The sequence below is a fragment of the Chaetodon trifascialis genome, chromosome 7 (assembly GCF_039877785.1).
Source record: "Chaetodon trifascialis isolate fChaTrf1 chromosome 7, fChaTrf1.hap1, whole genome shotgun sequence".
Lineage (NCBI taxonomy): Eukaryota > Metazoa > Chordata > Actinopteri > Chaetodontiformes > Chaetodontidae > Chaetodon > Chaetodon trifascialis.
In genome coordinates this window covers 20,566,197-20,580,792 of record NC_092062.1, presented here as the reverse complement: position 1 = coordinate 20,580,792, position 14,596 = coordinate 20,566,197, and the positions used below count along the sequence as shown (strand labels likewise).

The 14,596-nt window shown below is 43.5% G+C and overlaps 2 protein-coding genes across 2 annotated transcripts; one reads left to right on the top strand and one right to left on the bottom strand.

The window, feature by feature from the left end:
- On the bottom strand, positions 1–3,161 carry cox6b2 (cytochrome c oxidase subunit 6B2). The gene is made up of 4 exons (XM_070965808.1): positions 3,114–3,161; positions 2,498–2,632; positions 1,621–1,721; positions 1–1,031 (listed from the first exon to the last, which is right to left on the bottom strand). Exons 2-4 carry the CDS (start codon positions 2,601–2,603, stop codon positions 978–980), a joined length of 261 nt encoding a protein of 86 aa, XP_070821909.1. The 5' UTR covers positions 2,604–2,632; positions 3,114–3,161; the 3' UTR covers positions 1–977.
- Positions 3,162–5,071: 1,910 nt separating this feature from the next.
- On the top strand, positions 5,072–14,029 carry rasip1 (Ras interacting protein 1). Its single transcript, XM_070967398.1, has 16 exons — positions 5,072–5,381; positions 6,081–6,202; positions 6,540–6,991; positions 7,158–7,418; positions 7,519–7,760; positions 7,845–8,009; positions 8,561–8,765; positions 8,858–9,156; positions 9,269–9,430; positions 10,502–10,542; positions 10,841–10,995; positions 11,109–11,221; positions 12,340–12,628; positions 13,002–13,165; positions 13,255–13,396; positions 13,505–14,029. Exons 2-16 carry the CDS (start codon positions 6,081–6,083, stop codon positions 13,681–13,683), a joined length of 2,991 nt encoding a protein of 996 aa, XP_070823499.1. The 5' UTR covers positions 5,072–5,381; the 3' UTR covers positions 13,684–14,029.
- The last annotated feature ends 567 nt before the right edge of the window (positions 14,030–14,596 follow it).

Genomic DNA, 14,596 nt, shown 5'->3' with positions numbered 1-14,596 from the left:
CTGATCCTCAGAGAATTAATGTTACCCAACATCAACACGCTTAATCATCGATACAGTTCAACGGTGCCACAGTGTGGTAGAAATTGAGTATTACACCAATACGAGCAGCTGGTTTATCAACACTGCCATCCTCTGGCAAGTCTTTGTTATTGTTGCTTTGAGTTTTCACAGCAGACAGACCTGAGGGTGTTTCATTGAGGACTAAATGAGCACTTCTGCAGATTGCTGTGCATACTGCCATTTCCAGTGTTTATATAATTACCAGGATAGCTGAAGAGACACTGTTGGCAAAACCGGACAGACTGCAGGTCTCTGCAGGTTAAACTGAAAATCTTAATGGAAACAAAATTCAAGCGTAAAACCAGTTTCACTCCATAACACTACACCTATATATGACTAGCCATACACATAGAGAATTTTAGTAAAATAATCAATCACTCAGAGATTTTTTAATACAGATGTGCAGACACCCTAATGATTGGAGCTCAGCCATCTGAAAGATCTGCCCCACAATACCTGCCCTGCCATCAATTAGATATGATTAGGTGTCAGTGAGAAGAAGACGTTTCCAGTTCATCTCCTCCTGAATAGGCACAGCTACTTCACAATATTAGCTTCTCTGGCAGCCAATCCGACATGTTTTGTTTAATTACAGATTTAAGAAAAATACTGTCTGACTTTGAGGAAGTTATTCCAATATAACAAGGTGCTGAAACTGTATCATGAACAACACCCTTTTAATTACATCCGCACTGTATTTATTGATGAATCAATGCCAGAGAGTAGTTTACAACAGCAACAGGAAAAAAAACTTCAGACCTCTACATGCAGGGAAAAAGTTGTGCGTGTTTTAAGTTTTAACTGTAACATCAATGATGATTTGAAAGCTGTTTGAAGATGTCCTTGGGCAAACTACAGAGATAACGGTGCAAGTAACAGAAAGTCCTGCAGTTGACTGTCCTGATCAAAAACATATTTCAGATCTTCCCCGGGAAACTTCCATCCTCCATCTGCTCGTCCCATTTGGAAACCTGTTAAGAGACAGTAGAAACAAACGTTAGCCCTCTCTGACAAACTAATGCTTAACTTTGAATTGTTGCTTTACATCCACGGTAGTTTCCTGTCTATCACTAAAACACACCACCAACAGAGATTTGAGCATAAGGTTCACTCTTGACCTTGGGAATGGTATGTTTGTGAAAATAGTCTCACAGCTGTTACATCTGATGTCAAAAATCTCACCTCAAATTAAGGTTGGATTACGAGCTTTTCAGAGCTTTCAATTCCAGCTGTGAGGCTATTTTCGCAAAACATAAATAAATGATGGAATATGAACTCTAAAAGCAGTAAAAAGAGGCAAATTGTATTTACTTTATAGTCCTTTATCACATACAACTAAATGCATGTCTCAAAGAGCCTCAGATTCCAAGCGGCTATGTAGAGAAAACTGATCAAAGGTCAGTAACAGAACAAAATGAAGCAAAACCAAACACACAAAACAGAAGATCAAGAGGGTAGAAAACAACAATCCTATCTGGCCTACATAAGGTAGCCTCGTCTGTCCAGGACTAACACCTGAGCACACTGAGGAACTAGCAGAACTGGAATCCTGTAACTCACCCAGTTCAGGGGACAGAGGGTCTTGTAAACCCTCTGGTACCAATCACAGGGAGTCACATCCTGGTCTCTGGCTGACAGGGCTTTGGTGCACCTATGGAAATCTGGAGCAAAAAATAACAAAAGGCTTCAAGGTTACTCATCTGACACACCGCTCATACTAAAAACACCACAAACAACAAGTCACACAGATGGAGGGACAGTCAGTACCAGCATGATGACGTCTCGACAGAACAAGTGAACGACAGGGGCTTATCTTGTTTTCTGCTTGTGCATATTATTAACAAGGCGTTTGTACCTTCTTTTAATTACCTTCCATAAAACTGGCCAATATTCCCATTGCAAAGATTAAAGACATACTGGTTTTTTCATTTCAATGAAGGAATCAAAATACTGATTACAGTTGAGCGTCAAAATGCTGTATTAATACGACCAATGTCATGTGGAGGTCATATTCTAAACACTTTTTCATGTGAAAATGTTCCTTACAGTTGATTGATGACTGACTTCCAAGCATTCACTCTCAGCTTTCTTACAGTGCACCATCTAAGTTTGACTGCTGTAGCTTTACAATATGTTCTAGATCTATACAAAGATTTTAACTAAACAACCACAAACCTGCTGATATAAGCACATTTTACTGATGCACCTTGTATCAAAATGTTGCATTCATCTGTAAATGCTTTGATACTAATTTCATGCATAATTTGATGTTTATCTAACATTACAAATTTTACAGAAGTACATTCATTCTTATACACATAATGACGAGTTCAGGCATCGATCAGTTTTCATCTGTAGTGCTTGCTCTATGTCTGAGCAGTTTTTTTTTTAAAGTCTTATGAGCAGGTAATCACAACATATTGATCCATGTCCTCACCCAGATAGTTCTGGAAACAGTTGCGGGTCTGGTTGGTGTTGGGGAATCGGGCGTCAAAGGGAGCAGTCCTGTAGTCCTTGATCTTCTCCTCAATATTCGCAGCCATCTTTATAAGCTTACAACGTCTACACGACACTGAAACAAGGTACAAGGCGGATATACTTAATGTTGCAACAAGCTCCTAAAACGCGTTAGATGACAGCTAACGCCAACAGAGCTATCACAGCGTAGTGTGTCAATGTTAGCTGGCTAACCTAAAAATAGCGTTGTGATCAAAGTTAAATTTAGGTTAGCCTTTACTCAACGCTCGTTTATCATACGAACTAAGGATAAACATAGGCAAGCTAGCTGATTAACTTTTGACCAAACAAATCTTAGAACTATGACACGACAACATAGCTTTGAATACAAGTTAGCATAGTTTACATAGCCTCGCAGACTTGCTAACAGCTAGCTCGTTGCTAATATGGTAGCATATCTGGATCTGATTGTTAGCTAAAATATTTGAGAACTCTTAGTTGTTCCAACAGTATTTGTTTGGTAGAACATTAGAAAGTCAGAGAAAGATGAAAGTTAGTATTAACGACGCCAGATTTATGAGTTACCAGCAGCTAACCTTGGGACGTTTCTTGTTCTGTCCTCGGTGCTCTCCGGAAAGATGTCCTTCCTGGTCACGCGCGCAAAGGATGCTGGGACATCGGGTGGTGGGAATGCCTGACACAGGAGACATCCCGTACCTAACGTTAGTTATCAGGTGTATAAAATCTGTTAAGTGAGCTTTATTGAGCTACAACGACTGTAAAATGATCAATGACACGTGTTTGCTCTGGGCATCATCCATGTTGTGACTGAAATTCAGCATAACATTCAGCTTTATTTATATAGCACTTTAAAAACCAGAGAGAAGGGAGGCACCTGTAGGGGAGAGGTCAGTTCAGTTCAGTCTAATGCAGCAGGGACAAAATAGACCAATTACAGTGAAATATCTAATATTGCTTTATTGATATTTTTCACCTCAGCAGTTAAATAGATCCATCCAAAAGTACATTTAGGAGAAGCAGCGTTGACAGGCTAGACAAACAGCTAAATTTAGTTATTGTTAAAGGTAAATCATTTTGAAACGTCACATTAGGTTTCCTAATCTTGGATGCAGAAATGGCCTCAACTCACAAGACTACAAGACTAACTGATTTCAAGGTAAAATCACCTTAATACAATACTCCACCTGAATATGTATCCTTATAGCATCAAATAGGCTTGTAAGTGGTAGACAAACTTGAGAGCTAATTTAAGTTTAGTACATTTTTCTCCAGAGGACTGCAGCTGTGGTAAGCTTGATTTTTCATTGCTTACAGTGAATTACAATTTTTTTAAAGTGGAAAAAAAGTATAAAACCAACACAATTCCTTTATTCATCTTTAATCTCATTGTGTGAGATATATAATAACTAATTGGCTTAGGTTGGGTATTTCAAGTCAAAATATATAAAGTCTGAGTCAAAGTCTTCTTCATTTTCTCAAGTGACATCTCAAAAAATAAGATTCTTGACTCAAGTCTTTGATGGGAAGAAAATACAACTTTTATGATGTAACCAGCACACCCTTTGAATTCCTTTGTTCACATATTTCTTTTCAATGTTTGACAACATCGCTCATTAAGCCTATATTCTGTATTTGCCTGTTCCACATGTGACTAAATCTGTCACGCCTCAGTCCCCCCACGCCTGGATGCCGTATGATTTACTGCTCAAAAATAACGACTGGTGAGAAGGCTAATGACAGGACTGATTTGTTGAATTAATATGATGCCAAAAGTGACGACTGAGATAATATCAGGCTAATGTCACAGTTACAGCACATGTTGGCCGCATTTGAATTGAAGTATTCTGTTGTCTCCTCCCTCAGTGGCTCCAGAAATCTGAAAACAGTGGAGGAGCCTTTGAAATGGGACAAGGGTTACAGAACCGTTATGACGTATTCGGTCTGGAAATGCAGATTTCGGACAATCTAGCCCCTGAACTTGGACACAGTGACAGTCCCCTTTCTCTTTCCATCGCCATCTTCCTGTCGAAGACGAGGTCAAAGATCACAGGTGTCTCTGTCGCTCCCTCCAGCTTCCTGTCTCACTGTGTGCATTTCCTTCATCCTCTTTTCAGCAAAAAACTTCAAACTGGGCTGCCTGCGTGTTCTGTGATGTGTTGCGATATTTGTTCTGAAATTGCAACGTAGTACCAGATTTAAATGGCCACAATCCTGATTGTGGCTTTAAGAGTCTGTTGTAATTAAACTTTATTAGGACAACACTGACACCTCATTTCTGTAATCTAGACAGACCAAAAGATAGGCATCTAGATGGCTTTGTGGTGTGCAATACAGTATATATCATTCCAAAAAAGATCTCAAACACTCGTGTGTGAGTGTGTGTGTGTAAATTCACCTTTCTCTTGCTTTCTACCAATCTCTCTCTCTCTCTCTCTCTCTCTCTCTCTCTCTCTCTCTCTCTCTCTCTCTCTCTCTCTCTCTCTCTCTCAGTCAGGATATAGGTGTTGTCCACTGCAAAGGAAGGAAATTCTGTCACTTAGAACAATGGGCCCGTTTCTCTATCTATAGACCCAGAGAGGCTGTGAGCCAGAGGGAGAGAGGGAGCAGATCTTGTCCAGTTAGAAGAAAAGGCTATTTCAGTAAAAAGAAGATCAACTCAATGGATATGGAGATTTAGAGATGTGCATGTAGATGTGTGACAAGTTTAGGCCTTTTGAAAATGGAAGTTTGTTGTGGGGAAAAGGAAGCACACAAAGTTTTTCGGTTACTTTGAGCTGCGTATTTGCATTTCGGCGGCTAAGAATCATCATAACGCACTGTAGAAGGATCAGAAGTAACTGTGGGTGAGTCTTTTCAAAATCTCAGACCAAAAAGCATTTGAATGTCTTTTATGTACCACTTGGATTTTGTGTTTTTCAAAATATTCCACCACAACATGAAGGACTCATGCTCATTAAAAAAAGGGATCTTGGAGAATGACAACAGCCGATTTTAGGTGCAGACAGACATGTCAAAATATGAGATTTGCAGTCTGGTGAAATCATACTTGAGTTTGTCAGTTGCATTCATCTGGTAGTTTTCCAGAGGAATACAGTGATTTTGTTTAGACCTCCAAATTCCATCTGTAAGGGGGGGGGCAAGTGTGAGCCTTAATTTTGATGGTAATTTACATAGAAATAACACTGAGAAATGGACAGGCAGTGACCTTTGGAGTGGGTATTTCCCTGTCAGTGTAACAGCTGGACCTGAGTCCTAAAAAAGATGCTTCCTGTTTGAGAGTGGGAATTCACGCTATGACTTTCAGGGGCTGATTGGGGTGTTGTGAGTTAACGTCTCTCTGTTTGTTTTCACCATGTTGACAACCTGTTGTAGGTATCCTGTTGGTATTTTTTGATGGTGACATCATGCCATTGTTATATTGTTTCAATCCTGGCATTGCTGACACACACGTTCCTCACGACTGGATTAAGCAGATGATACACTGCAGATTATTGAGTTAAAAAGCCACATGTTTTCTGCATGTCTCTCTGTCCCTCTGTCAGATGGAGGGGTCTGGCAGTCCTCGCTTCAGAAAGCTCCATTTCCCAGTGGGTCTGTGGATCAACTCGCCCAGGAAACACTTTGCCAAGCTAGGGGGTCGCTGGCCAAGCGCCATCTCTGTCAAGTCAGTCTGAAGTTCTCTTGAACTCACTTGTTTAAATCTCCTGTTTTGTTTCTGTGTCATGTGTATTTGTTCTCAGGTTATGCCACGTTCATGCCATTATTGCTTGGTTAGAGTTCTGTTCCCATTCTAAGTATTGTTGAATGAAGAGTTTATGCATTGATGTCATCTTATCTGACTTCTGATGTCATTAGCATCCTTCCAACTCTGTAACCTTTCCCTTGTATTATTTTAGTCCTTGTTGTTTGTCTGTGTTTAGTCAGTCATAATTCACAGCTGACTGGTCCCTTCCTTTCTCCTTCCTCTCTCCTCCATCTGTCTTCCCCTCTCTTGTTCCCAGGTCGACCACCAGCTCTGACGCAGCCTCCCTCCACGAGGCCCCTTCTGCTCCTTCCTCTTCCCTTTCTAACTCCACCCCCTCGCTGGCTTCCCCTACCCCATCCCCATCTCCTTCCCCGGCCTTCCTCAGGCCACGGCCTGCTGGGCCCCAGTCCCGCACAAAGCGCCTATCCCATCTCTTCCTGCGAGGGCGCTCGAACAGCGACCGGGACCGGGCGGTGGGGGAGAGGGAGAGAGAAGTTTGGGCTCATTCAGCTGCCCCCTCTTCGCATCACTACTTGCCCCCTGCCTCTTCCTCTGCCCCAGGCCTGATCAAGATCTACGGGGATGCCCTCTCCAGTGGGGCCAACTATCGCTCCCTGCTGGCCAACATTCACTCCACGGCCAGCCAGCTCATCGCTCAGGTCATCACCCGGTACACTGAGAGAGAGAGGGAGGAGACAGATGACGCAGGTATGAGAGAGGGAAATTTTCTCTCACTTGGACCTCTGCTGTGACCCATTACTGGGAATTGTTTGCTCAAAATTTTTTAACCAATTGGGAATGACTTAATACAAACATAAACCCCAGTGTTATGGAAAAATAATTACCCCCCCCCCCTTCCTCCATTACCTTCTAGTTCTCCAGAAACACAGCCCAGAGGACTTCCTGTTGTGTGATGTCATTGGAAAGCCCATCCAGCAGCCAGATGGAGCTATCAAATGGGAGACAGAGTGCCGGAGAAGTGTTGCCCCATGGGAATGTCCCTTGTTGTTAGTGGACATGTGGCGGCCTAAGGACGGATTTGAGCGGCGCTTTGAAATCCAAAGAAAGGAAGACTATGAAAGAGAAGAGCGGGAGAGGGAGAGGGAGCGTGAGAGGGAGGGCGAGAACTATCAAGGTATGTTTAAGACTCAACAGGCAGGTATGTAGCATGCAAAGGAGCTCTTAAACATGACGTAGAGTCCGACTAACCGATCCTCTGATTGTCTGGGCAACAGGTGTGCGCTGGCGGCGGAGCAGGATGTCGTCAGGGGGCGGCCCAGAGGAGAGCGAACGTGGTCACCGCGGGAGGAACACGGAGCTCAGGAGGAGCATCAGTGACATGAACCTGAGTCTGCGGCGTCGACAAGGCAACCATGTCAGCAAAGACCCACGTGGCTCCGGCAACCGGCCTAACAACAATGGAGGGGTGCAGGACAGGAAGAACATCGTGAGCATGATCAACCCACAACCAGGAGAGGTAAAGAAGACGATGTGGTGAGAAAGAAATGAATGAATTGTGCATTTGGTGTTCTAACCATCGTGTCTTCACCTACTTTTTCAGGTTAGAGCTTCAAAAGCTGAAGCTAAGGTTGGGTGGACGAACCAGCCAGCACAGGACGAGAGGGATTATTCAAACTGTGACCTGGAAGTGATGTCACAAAGTCTGATCCTTCCACCCACAGACCGACCCTACTTTCTGTTGCTGCAAGGTTACGACCAGAGCAAGGCAAGACATGCTGACAGATGATATCGCACGCACAAATACTCACAAACAACACCCACACACACGTACACTATGCAAACACAGGTCACACACACACACATTTACTTGTTTACTCTGTCATAAGGTGCATTCACACTGATGTGCAGATATGCAAACTAATAGGCATGTTGTAGAGGATTTGTGCAGATGTACACGCGTGCACACACCCCGTACATGACATCATACCTGCATGTCTGTAATCGCCACATACCATCAGGGTTTCCATCACTCAGCAGGCCTCTCCCATTCAGCATCCTGCACAAAACAGCCCCAGAACAGCACAATGCCTCAACAATTTATCCAACGAAAGCACAAAACCCCTCTGTGTACATCACTCGCACACAATGACCTCACACAGGTCTCCATTGTAGCAAACTGTGACACACTTCGTACCTTATCAACTGCCTTCTGTTCAATTTAACTCCTCTAAGATGGAAGATTGATATAAACCATCGCACTTAAAGATAACAGACCTCCCTGACTTTCCTCTGCTCTCCGCTCTGTGTTTTGTTCAGGATTTTGTTTTGTACATCATGGTGGGACATACGCATGTGTTTGGAAGAAAGCCCACAATGAGGGAGCGGGAGAAGGATAGAGAGAGGGAGAGGAAGGGGAAGAGGCTTCTGAAGGTGGAGACGTTCCTCTCTGCTCCTGACCTCTTGGCCAGACATTTATTGGTCAGGAGAGACTCGGCTGTTCCCGAGACGCCCACTGGACAAGGTACTAAAACAGTCACTGATTTATATCATACTTAGATTCATGGTGCACTTGTTGCATTACAGTGGACTTGATGTAATTTCATTTTATTGTAGCTTTGATGCGGCCCTTCAGAGGAGGTGAAGTCACTCACAACGGAGTGGCCCTTTACAGGGAGACGGTCTTAAAGCCAGGGGATGTGATTGGTCTGGGGAGCCACTTCCTCTTCCTGTATCGTGACCCCCGTGTGGTTCCAGCTCCACCGCTGGCACTGACCCTGCCATGGCAGGCGGATGTCTCCACCACCTGCTGCCCCTCAGGGTTGGTGGACAGACAGGAAGCACTAAGGCAGTACTTGGGATCTACAGAGGCAGTTCTGAAGTTCCACCCTCGTCACGCAGATTCCCTGTTACAAGTGAGACAGGAAGAAGGAACTGTAGTGTTTTCTAGCTGTCCTTGTACTGCTTATCTGTTATTGTGGCCTTGATGACATACATTGTTGTGTTTATCCCTTACTTTTCTCCTAGGAGATAATCTCCAAAAATTCCTCTCCAGACTCTGGGGGCGGGCCTTTAGCACCTGCTTATCTCCTGTCAATCATGATAGATCATGCCTCCAAACACCTGGACCCCGCTCTCACACCACAGATATTACTCAAGTCAGCCAATCTCATTAAAGAAATTGTCTGGGTAAGTAAAGAAAAAAAACCAGCTTGATATGTAAAATAAAATATGTCATGTGGGGTGCAGCGTGGACCTTTATTGTATGTCATCTCCCTTCCTCTCATTTTCTGTCATCTTTCTGCTGTTAGCTCTGTAATCAAGGCAGAGAAATGTCCAATAAATACTAAGAAAATCCTACTCAGGTACAGTGGTGCTCAGAGCTAAATGCTAACATTGGTAAACTAACTCACAATAACAGTGCTAACCTACTGATGTTAAGCAGATATAAGATGTTCACCATCTTTGTTTAGCATTTGGTAATCAGCACTAAACACAAAGTGCAGCTGAGGCTGATGGAAATGTAGATTTGCGGGTATTTGGTCATGAACCAAAGTATTGGACAGTGGATGTTTTGACTTGATGAAGGTGCTAGATTAAAGGTCAGGGGTTCACCAAAGTTATTATTACTGAACCTAGATGGGAAATAAATGTCTGAACCAAATTTCATGGCAATCTATCCCATAGTTGTTGAGACATTTCACTCAAAACTCACACTCATGGTAGTGCTTGAGGAAAAGTCAGGGATGACCAACGTCAGAGGGATTTCGTTCTCTGGGTAGCATGAATGTCAGTCCGTCCAATATCTGAGTTATTTCAGCCTGGACCAAAGCAGGGATCCCACCAACACTGCCACTCATAGAGCCATGCTAGCCTGGCTACAAAACAACAGCTCAACATGTAAAATGAGCTGTGGCATGTTAACCAACATGATAAAACACCTCAAAGCTTTAGCAGCAGTTCATCTCTGGAGCTCATAACAAGTGAACCATTATTTACTGACTGCTTGTCAGAAAACATCAGGTCGGCAGGTTGAGAGGGGCACATTCAGTGAGACAGAAAAACCAGCAGACAGACGTTTGCCGTTCATTGTGGCCTGCTACGTTGTGGACAGGAGCGAGGATGAGCTGATGTCACTGCCCTTCTGCTGGAAAATGTGGTGTAATTGTCCTGGCTACAGGGCTAGACTGCTCCCCCTCCTCCACCCCCACACTAAGCCAAGATGTCTCTCCTCTCTTCTGTCTCCAACTCTCTTTACAGGATAACATTAAGGAATTTGGGGATAAGCATCCCACGCAAAAGTAAGAACATTTTTGTTCTACGTCATGTTTCCTCTGTTTAGAGATCTCCTGCTGAGTGATTCATGATACATTTGTGCCTGTGCTGTTATGTCTCTGGTAAATTTTTGTAGTATGATGAAAGCATTTTAACACAGTGATGTTGGAAACTGGCTGAAATATAGTTGAGTAATGATAACTCAGTCTATTTTTATTCAGTGTGCTGCGCTTCTCCTTCAAAATGCAAACAAAACACTGACAGGAGAATGTTCACAATCATTTTACAGCTCATATAACTTTGACATCACATAATTGTGTCCAGTTCCCCAGAGCAAGAAGGTGAGATAAGCACGCCAAACGTCCTGAAACTGTCATCTGACCTTCGACCCCTGATGTTCTGGATGTCAAATGCCACAGAGCTCCTTAACTTCTTCCAGGTCAAAGTTGAAGCCATGGAGAAAGAGTGGGAGTTTGAAGGTGAGAGTGATTAGCAGCTGTGACCGTTAAAAGAAATGTCAGACCTTCGGGAATGTTAGAAATTAGAGCAGACACAAAATCCTTAATTCATTTTAATGATTGTGTCCTGAAAGCCCCCGGAGACCCTCTTCTGACAGCTGACATGGACACCTGCTCAGAAGCTCTGGCACAGCTGGATGATGTCATTATGCACACCTTCCAACAGTGCGTGTATCACCTCACCAAGGTAAGACAAACGCTGTGTCCCAATTCCACACTAATTCTGCATGCTGCCTTTCTAATTGTCACTGTGTACAGTTTTAGCAGTTAGTAGACAAAAAAATCCTCATAATTTACCATCTGACATGTGCGGCGCCAGATGTCAATCAAACTGGTACTTTGGAAAGCCACTGCCAATTAAGCCCCACACAGAGACAGCAAAATGTCTTTCTTAAGAGTTAAGAAAAGGCTTTTTTTTGTTTTCCAAGATTCTGGAGCTGTCTCACCACCACCCACAATTTATTTTAATTTTTTCCAGCTGTGAGCTGCTCCTCCATTTCCTTTGTGCTTTGCATTCTGGGAGAATAATGCATTAATAGGACGTTTGAAAATCAATCGTATTTAGTATGCTTACTGTCTAATTTCAGTAAGCACACCACCCACTAAAAACCTGCTTAGGATTCGAATGTATGATAGATTCGGGACTTGTCTACATGTCTACAGCCACGCTGGAGGCTCACATGCCCACAGTGACAAAGCTAACATGCTGATCTTCAGCAGCTATGATGTTAAACAAGGTCAGCATCTTAGTTTAGCGTGTTAGCTTGCAAATGTTTGCTAATTAGCACTAAACACAGTGCAGTGCAGAATCATGGGTATGTCATGTTTGCAGGTAATTAGTGATAAACGACAAAAAAACATTTGACCTGATGACAGCGCCAGAAAAAATCAGCAAAGTTATTAGAATTATGTGTACGAAATGACATGGCAGTCCATCCAATATTCGTATTAAACATCCATCCATCCATTGTTTATACCCGACTATCCCTTTTGGGGTTGCGGGGGGGCTGGAGCCTATCCCAGCTGTCAATGGGCGACTGGTCACCAGTTGATTGCAATATATATATAGACAAACAACCATTCACGCTCACACTCACACCTAAGGGCAATTTTAGAGTCACCAATTAACCTAATGAGCATGAGAGAACCCAAGCATTGCCCGGAGAGAACATGCAAACTTCACACAGAAAGGCCCCGTCCGACCCGGGGATCGAATCGGCGACCTTCTTGCTGTGAGGCACGTGCACCGTGCCGCCCCTCGTATTAAACACATGAACTAAATTCCTTTCCTTTCTGTCCACAAAGACCCTGTACTCACTCCTTCCAGCTCTCCTGGACACCAACCCATTCTCCAGCGAGGAGAAGGAGAAGGAGAAGGATGGAGGTGCAGAGGGAGAAGAGAAGAGAGGAGAGGAAGGCGAGGTGGACGATGTGTCCACCTTACCGCCCAAAGTTGCAGGGCTGGTGGAAGTGTATCGCTGCTCTCTGATGCTGTCACGGGAGGCGTGTCTGTCCCCGCCCCTCACCTCCCAAACCTTTGGCTACCTCTTCTTCTTCACCAACACCTCCCTGCTCAATACTTTGCTGGAGAGAGGTGAGAGGTTAAAGTGGGCTGATTTAACTTTTGCTGAACTGAACAGATGAGAAGAGTCAAACAGTCATATTAATCAGGAATGCCAGTTTTATAGCAATATCTAGTTTCTAATATTAGCTAACAGTAAGCTAATGGTCATACCAGACCAAGTAAGGCTGTATCCACAAAGAAGACTAGACTGGGTTATTTATTCTTTCAAAACTGGTTCACTTTAAAGGTCAGAGTTCCTCTGAGTCACATTATCAGCAGGGTTATTAGTGCTGTCTGCACGCTAATGTAGAAGTCTCCCGTGTTATTATTGTCAAACAGAATTCTATCCAATTGCGTGTTTTTCGGAAATTGACTTTTTTTTCTTTCTGTTCTCTCCCATTAGATGGGCTATTTTCGTGGTCCAGAGCAGTCCAGATCCGTACAAACTTGGACCTGGTTCTGGACTGGCTACAGGGGGCGGGATTAGGAGACATAGCCTCTGAGTTCATGAAGAAACTGTCAGTCACCGTCAACTTCCTGTGTATCCCCAAGACTCGACTTATCCAGGTAACACAGGGACATGCACAGTGTGACTTCTAAGCCCTACAGCCAAAGAGTATTGACTGTTATCTCTCCATTAAACTCTCATCTTCCAGTCGTCCTGGACCTCTCTACAGGAGGACCATGTCTTGTTAAGCCCTTCACAGCTACACCACCTGCTCACCCATTACAAGCTGGGTCCAACCAGAGCCCCACCGGCATTATGGGCCCCTCCACCAGGCACGGAGCTGAGCGGAGGTAACACATAATAAATAAAAATAACAAGGGTGAGAATTCAACCATGCAATTGAGACAGTGAAATTATCTCTTATGCCAATTGTTTGTTTTCCTTTTGTGATTTTTCAGACATCTTTGAGAGCTTCCTGGACCACCCTCCTCTAATCCTGCCAAACGAGACTCCACGCCTTGACCTTTCCAAGCCAATCCCAAGCTCTGAGCTGCAAAAGGAAGTGACACGTCTCCGCACCTTCTTGTGGGGACTCGACCAGGATGAGCTCCCTGCCAATCAGAGAACTCGGCTTTGAGGAAGCCCATATTTGTCTCTCCATGGATGTCTCGTAGGAGTAAAAAGAATATCACCAGAAACAGCAAACCAAAAAAATGCACTCCACAAAAAACATAAACTGGACATGTTTTCTCTGTTTTGTTGCCTGGTTCTTGCAGTTTTTTCATGACATTTCCATATCAATTCATTTATTCATTTAGATATTTTCGAGTAAGAGAAATGTATTGGCTTTGGTATGTCTTTATAAATTTTATTCTAAAACAGGGAGTGAAACACGACGGCTGTTAGGTCACTTACTGTTTGGCTTGGCTTTCACGTATGTTTTAAAACTACTTGTTTTGAATAAAATACTGAATTCTAGTCCGAACAACAGTCAGTTTCTGCATGATCTTTGACAAGCTTGTTTCCCACAGTGGGGCCCCTTGGGCTTGGCACCCGCCTCATCTTCAAACACCAAAGGAATATTCCACAAGGTGGCAATGCAGGACTCATTCCCCTCTGACGCTAAATGATGAGTCTGCAGGTAGAACTGCTTGACTAAGGAGGCAATCAAAGGACCGCTCCAAAGGCTCATTCTCATTTCCTGTAATAATGGTAACATTCTACAAAGGGTCATGACTCAAGCAAGCAAATGAGACTGTGACTACCACACATAAAGGCTACCTTTACCAAGGTGATCTGTCATAAAGGTAAAAGCTGGTGACTTACAGTAAGAGCAGGGGGAGATTTTCATTTCCCTTTGGTTGGTGTGACACACTCAAGTGGTCTGATTGGTAGGATTTCCCATTTCACTAATGTGGTTCAATACACTGGGCCTTTTAAAAAAATCCATCTCATTTGGCAGAAATTAGCAAGTGGCTGCCATGTGCAGACATCAGACAGGTGATATCATCAACAGGAGTGAGTAACATCTTAGCTTGAACCTGACCTGT